Raw genomic sequence first — 7,567 nt, forward strand, 5'->3', positions numbered from 1 at the left:
GTGTGTGTCTTAATGTGTGTGTTTCTTAGTATGCATGCCAGTGTGTGTGTGTGCATATATATATATATATATATATACAGTGATACCTCGGTTCACGAACTTAATTCGTGAACTGACTCTGGTCGCGAACCGAATTGGTCGTGAACCGAGGCACATTTTCCCATAGGGTTCAATGTAAATCCGGTTAATCCGTGCTGACTTTTTTTGGGGGGTTTTTGAAGCCCAAAAATATGAAACAAATGACAATACACATTAGTAAAGTACAGTATACTGTAGTTATTTATTAAGAGAGGACAGTAAGGTGGGAGGCAGTTATTGTTTGGGGGGAGAGTCCCCCTCCATAAGGACATCAGGGAGATCTTCTTCAGGGGTTTCCTCTCTCCTTTGTCTCCTAGCTGCAGGCTCAGTTTGTCTGAAAAATCTGTCCAATGTCACTTGTCTCTTTCTGCGCTGCATAACCCTCCGGAAATGAGAGACCACATTATCATTCATGAGATTTAACACTCTGTTTGTGACAGTAATGTTGGGGTGGTGCTTTTCAAAGAAATCATGGCACTCATTCCATTTTTGCATAATGGATTTTATGGCATCACTGCTAACCTCCTCCCTTTCTTCTTCCTCCTCAGTGGAATGCTCCTCAAGAAGTGCCTTCTGCTGCTCACTGTGGAGTTCATAAAGTTCTTCCGTGGTCAGCTCCTCCCTATGTTCCTCAACAAGCTCTTCCACATCAGCACCATCAACGTCCAGACCCATATTCTTGCCCATGGACACAATTTCCTCCACTACCTCTGCATCAGACCCTTCTAAGTCATGTTCACGTTCAGCGACACATTCTGGCCACAGTTTCCTCCAGGCTGAATTTAGGGTTCGGGAAGTGACCTCTTCCCAGGCTTTGTCAATGAGGTTAATGCAGTGGACAACATTGAAATGTTTCTTCCAGAATTCTTTCAAAGTCAAGGATGTCTCTTCAGTGACATTAAAACACCTAGTGAAGAGCGCCTTTGTGTACAGCTTCTTAAAGTTGCAGATGACTTGCTGGTCCATGGGCTGCAGAAGTGGTGTTGTGTTGGGGGGGAGGAACTTTACCTTGATGAAGTCATACTCAGCATCCATATCATCCACCAAGGCTGGAGGGTGTGCTGGGGCATTGTCCATCAGAAGAAGGCACCTTTCAGGCAGCTGGTTATCAGAAAGATATTTTCTGACGGTGGGTGCAAACACCTCGTGCAGCCATTCCATAAACAATTGCCTTGTGACCCAAGCTTTGGCATTGGCTCTCCACATGACGGGCAGTCTGGCCTTGTTCACATTTTGTTCCCTAAATGCACGAGGGGTCTGAGAATGGTACACCAGTAGTGGTTTAATTTTCAGATCGGCGCTTGCGTTGGCACACAGCAAAAGGGTCAATCTGTCCTTCATGGGCTTGTGCCCTGGTAGGGCCTTTTCCTCCTGTGTGATATAGGTTCTGTTCGGCATTTTTTTCCAGAAGAGCCCTGTTTCATCACAGTTGAACACTTGTTGAGGGACGTATCCTTCTGTCTTCATGAATTCTGCAAATTCTAACTTGTAAGCTTCTGCTGCGGCCTTGTCAGAACTGGAAGCCTCACCATGTCTAATCACACTGTGGATGCCAGTTCTCCTGCGGAATTTTTCAAACCACCCTCTACTGGCTTTAAATTCGTCACTTGCTGCACTTGTAGAGGGGCTTCTTTGCTGTAAATCACTGTGCAATTTCCTGGCTTTCTCACAGATCATAGCTTCACTTACACTATCACCTGCCAGCTGTTTCTCATTCAACCACACCAACAAAAGTTTTTCCACCTCTTCCAGCACTTGTGTCCTCTGCTTGGTTAACATTGTTACTCCTTTTGCAACATCAGCTCCTTTGATGGCGGCTTTGTTTTTCAGAATAGTCGAAATTGTTGACTTTGCCATCTTGTACTCCGAAGCCAGATCAGTCACACGAATACCACGGTCATGCTTTTCTATAATTTCCTTCTTCAGCTCAATGGTTATTTTCTTCACAACCTTGCTGTCACCTTTACTACTGCTGTGCACTTTCTTTTTGCCACCATGCTTGCGCTGCACATTCTTGTCACTTGCATTTCCACTTTGCACATTGTCACCTGCATTTCCACTTCGCACATTGTCACTTGCATTTCCACTTTGCACATTGTCACTTGCATTTCCACTTTGCACATTGTCACTTGCATTTCCACTTTGCACATTGTCAACTGCATTTCCACTTTGCACATTGTCACTTGCATTTCCACTTTGCACATTGTCAACTGCATTTCCACTTTGCACATTGTCAACTGCATTTCCACTTTGCACATTGTCACTTGCATTTCCACTTTGCACATTGTCACTTGCATTTCCACTTTGCACATTGTCACCTGCATTGCTGTTCTTGTCACCTTTATTGCTGCTCCGCACTTTCTTCTTTCCACTATGCTTCTTGGGAGCCATATTGGGTGTCCAGTGAACTGTACAGTATGTACTGTATGGGATAAAATACAGTATAATCACTTATAATGCTTGCAGAGTACAGTACTTCTTTCTGTGTACTGTATGTACTGTATGTGATAAAATACAGTATAATCACTTACTGTACTGTATAATGCTTGCAGAGTACTTCTTTCTGTGTACAGTATGTACTGTATGTGATAAAATACAGTATAATCACTTATAATGCTTGCAGAGTACTTCTTTCTGTGTCTCTTATTCTTGCTTCTTCTCTCCACGGTCTTCCTACAGGAAGTCCCGACCATGTGACAGCCTGAAATTAGCATTAAAATGGTTCGTGAACCGAGGCGGAGTTCGTGAACCGGAGCATATTTTTACGAACTTTTCTGTTCGTGAACCGAGGCGGAGTTCGTGAACCGGAGCATATTTTTACGAACTTTTCTGTTCGTGAACCGAGTTGTTCGTGAACAGAAGCGTTCGTGAACCGAGGTATCACTGTATATATATATATATATATATATACACACACACACACACACATACACACACACACATTGGAGTGTATATTATTTTTTGGGGGGGGGGGGAATCTTGGGAGAGTTCCCACACTTTATTCCCCAGGACTTTATTCTCCCCTGTCGGCTCACACAGAACCGGCGCTATCTGAGTGCCGGCTCTGCTCTAAGCCTCCATGGGCTGGCGGGGAGATCAAAGATCTACCTCACCGGCCCACAGCAGCATGGAGGGAGGCAGGAGAGGACCCGGGGAACTCCAGACAGCAGCTCCGCCAGGTTCCCCTCGCAATATTTTAGCGTTGCCGTGGCAACGCTCAGATCTCGCGAGAGTTAACTCTAGCCCCGCAGGCTAGAGTTAACTCTCCACTGGACCACCAGGGATGGCACATGGCAGCGAGGATCCCCCCTCCCTACATAAGGTAGGAAGGGAGGGGGGATATTTACTAATCTGCCCCCACCTCCACAATCCCTCCAAACATACAGAACACACACACATACAGCACCCACACACAAACAGCACCTACAGAAATACAGCACCCTCACACAAACAGCACACACACAGCACCCACACACATACAGTACACATACAGCACCCACACACAGCACGCTCACACACACAGTACACTAACCGCACTCTCACAAACACACAACACCCTCACACACAGCACACTAACAGCACCCTCACAAATACACGACACACACACACATCACACAAACAGCACCATCACACACACATCACACAAACAGCACCCTCACACACACAGCACACTAACAGGACCCTAACAAACACTCACACCCAAACAGCACCCTCACAAACACACACACACAAACACCCTCACCCACATAGCACACTACCAGCACCCTCACACACATATCTCACTAACAGCACCCTCACACATACACACACACAGCAGCACCCTCACACATACACACACACAGCAGCACCCTTACACACAGCACACTAACAGCACACACAGCAGTGTGTGTGTGTGTATATATATATATATATATATATATATACACACATACACATGCGGCGTGTGTTTGTGCTTTAGGGTGCACACCCTAATGCAATAGGCTGCGCACGCCTATGAATGGAGCACAATTCAGTTTTACCCCTCTTACATCTTCTGTAGTTGCCACTTGAAGACTTACATTCAATGCTTTCTTACTGCCTAATACACATGACATTAGAGGATATATCGTTAGAACCTGTGTGTGTGTTTAGATTTAAATGATTAATACACATTAGTTACATAGACATTGACGGTATTACATATGCATGACTAGCTTAGCTTGGTAAAATGTGATGCTATTAAATAATGATAATAACCTAGACATAATTACTTGGTAGTATTATCATGTGTTTACCAATTGTAAGTGTACCCAGTGGCGTACTAAAGGGGGGTGGGAGGGGCGGTCCGCCCCGGGTGCCATTAGGCAGGGGGGTGCCACCAGGGATGGCCAGGCTTGGAGTTCAGTGAGCTGTGTGGCTGCACAAGTTGCCATAGCAGCAGGGGCGCTGGGCAGCCGACACAGCTCACACGCAGGGGCTGGGAGCAAGCAGGAGACCTGGCTGCACGGAGACTTGGAGGCGGAGCCAGATCGGTCGTGGGGGCGGAGCCAAGCCAGATGCAGGGGCGAAGCTAAATGCAGCCTTTTACTGATCACACAGAGGGGAAGCAGGAAGGAGTCCCTGCTTCCCCAACTACAGCACAGGGGCCAGAGGGACTGAATCCACTCCTCCTACAGCCCAAGCTTACTGTAAGTGAGAGAGTGTGTGCTGTGTGTAACTGTGATTGTGACTGTCTTTGACTGTGTGTGTGTGTGACTGACTATCTGTGACTGTGTTAGTGACTGCCTGTGATTGTCTGTGTGACTGTGTATGTGTCTGTCCGTCTGTGACTGTGTGTGTGACTGTGTGTCTGTGACTGTGTGTCTGTCTGTCTGTGACTGTGTGTGTTTGACTGTGTTAGTGACTGCCTGTGATTGTCTGTGTGACTGTGTATGTGTCTGTCTGTGTGACTGTGTGTCTGTGACTGTGTGTCTGTGACTGCCTGTGATTGTCTGTGTGACTGTGTGTGTGACTGTCTGTGTGTGACTGTCTGTGACTGTCTGTGACTGTGTGTGTGTGTGTGTGACTGTGTGACTGTCTGTGACTGTGTGTGTGTGTGTGTGTGTGTCTGTGACTGCCTGTGATTGTCTGTGTGACTGTGTGAGTGAGTGTCTCTCTGTGAGTGTCTGTGACTGTGTTAGTGACTGCCTGTGATTGTCTGTGTGTGTGTGACTGTCTGTGTGTGTGTGTGACTGTGTTAGTGACTGTCTGTGTGTGTGTGTGTGTGTGTGACTGTCTGTCTGTGACTGTGTGTATGTGTGACTGTCTGCTTGTAATTGTGTGTGTAACTGTCTCCGTGACTGTGTGACTGCCTGCCTATGATTGTGTATCTCTGTGTATGTGTTTAGTAGATAGCTCCCCTATTTGGTGACTGTCTGTGACTGTGTGAGAGACTGTCTGCCTGTGATGGTGTGTGTGTGTGACTGTCTGCCTGTGATTGTGTGTGTGTGTGTGACTGTCTGCCTGCCTGGGATTGTTTTAAATTCTTTATTTTTTCTGTGCATAGGGTATCAATCAAGCAGGCATGTACTGTCACAACAACATGTACAGGCTTTTAAGAACAATTTAGGTTAAACAGTGTCATGACAATTGATAGAACTGCACAATTTTAGGTAAACATCTCTGCATAGTAATTCTACCACATAACAAGAATAAGTAAAGAGTGTACTACCATTTTGTGTGGAACAGGATAAAGCATGCAAGACATTAGATTCCACTGCGTGGTCAGCTTAGATGGTTGCAGATAAGTAGGTGTAGCATATGATCGGGACCTAGGCACAATGTTAGCGGGGATATATTCAAATGGCTGCCTTGTCCCTATTTAGGAGGGCGCTTAACCTATCGCTGTGAGGTGAACGTGTGTAAATTTAACCCACAATCCCTGGTGTTATGTCGAGTGGATGCTGCATGGTAGTGGGGGTGCTATAGGCTGGCCCAGACAGGAATGTTGTAATGCTTACTCTGGTAGATGCTCGATAGGAGGTCATGCGTTATAGGGTTGTGTCAGGCTGAGCTCGGTGGAGCACGGGAGTTGCCCCTGACCAAGGGGGTGGCGAGGGGGGGGAGGGGGCGAGGGGGGGGAGGGGGGGAGGGGGGAGAGGGATTCTCTGTAATCTTTGTGGGTACAGCAGACTTAAGGATTTGAGAGCAATCATTAAAAAATAAAATAATATAATAAAGACAGGTATTATAATGAAAACAAGTAAACGGTCAATCAGTGCGGATAAGCAGTAAGTAGCGAAAGGCATTAACAAGTAGCCATTAACAATTATGATCCCAGGCGTGAGTTCTCTGCACTTCTCTCAGGTTCCCCGATGGGTATCAGAGGTGCTTCGTGGGATGAAAGGGACAACTGTGGCCGGGTCCCAAGATTGCGGATTATGTGGTTGGGTGTCGTTGGCCGTCAGTGGCGGGAGTCCTAGAGCGCTGAGAAAAGCTGGAGCTTCTGTTGTAGATGATATTTTGTATAAAGTTCCTTGGTGGGTCACCAGGAGAGCTTTTGAGAGGCTCCATCTGTAGGCCAAACCCGCGTCTCTAAGCCGGCTTGTCACTATTTCGAGAGACTTGCGCCACTGGAGCGTGGCTCTGGTGAGATCCTGAAAAAAGGAGAGATGGGAGTTCTCGAAGGGGTATGGTGGTTTACCCCTTACCGCTTTCATAAATTGTCCCTTGTCTTGTAGTGTGGCACATCGGACTATGACGTCTCGTGAGATAGCCGTCGTGGCCCACTGGGGTTTCGGAAGGCAGTATGCCCCATCTAGCGTGAATTTTCTGGCCACATTTGGAGGGAGTATCGCAGCTACTAGGCGCCTCACATATTGGTGTATCTCCTCTGCGGGGACCGTGTCTGGTATGCCGCGGATCTTAATATGGTTCCTCCGGTACCTGTCCTCCATGGAGGTGAGTTGTGTGTTGAACGTCTGGTGGGAGGATTGGACTTGTGTAAGTTGTTCCTGGGTAGCTGTAAGGTCCCTGCGCAGATCCATGATGTCCTCTTCAGTAACACGGACTCAGTCTGTCATAGCCTGTACCTCCGTTTTTACCACTGATATGTCTGCTGTCAGCATTTGTTTAATTTCGTGGAGGAAGTTTTGTATGTCCAGCTTTGTGGCCAGGTCAGTCCCTTCTCGGGGTAGATCTAGAGAGGCCTGTGTTGCCGGTTCTGGGGGCTGTGAGGTAGAGGTGGACAGCTCACTCTGGCTTGGCGAGGCATCCTGGCGGGCCTCTGTTGCCCTTTTAGCTTGGGGCGGCCGTTGGAGAATGGATTCGATATCCCTGGTGTCTGCTGCGGCCTCAGCCATCTGTTTCTGGGTGCGACGTCCCATAGCCGGTTCGTTGCTAATCTGCTCTGTCGGGCCGTGGAACTCCGAACTGGGAGATCTCGCTCCGTGGGAGTTGCTGAGTAATGCGCTGAGCACGGCCGCGGGAGGTGCGTAGTAGGCCACAGGCCTGCGTTTCGATCGGAAGACCT

General features: G+C 47.6%; 1 protein-coding gene across 1 annotated transcript; it reads right to left on the reverse strand.

Annotated features, from left to right (window-relative positions):
• Positions 1 to 312: 312 nt before the first annotated feature.
• LOC134612266 (tigger transposable element-derived protein 1-like) lies at positions 313 to 2,469 on the reverse strand. The gene is made up of 2 exons (XM_063456613.1): positions 2,397 to 2,469; positions 313 to 2,126 (listed from the first exon to the last, which is right to left on the reverse strand). Exons 1-2 carry the CDS (start codon positions 2,467 to 2,469, stop codon positions 313 to 315), a joined length of 1,887 nt encoding a protein of 628 aa, XP_063312683.1.
• Positions 2,470 to 7,567: the final 5,098 nt, after the last annotated feature.

Source organism: Pelobates fuscus, chromosome 5, assembly GCF_036172605.1.
Source record: "Pelobates fuscus isolate aPelFus1 chromosome 5, aPelFus1.pri, whole genome shotgun sequence".
NCBI lineage: Eukaryota > Metazoa > Chordata > Amphibia > Anura > Pelobatidae > Pelobates > Pelobates fuscus.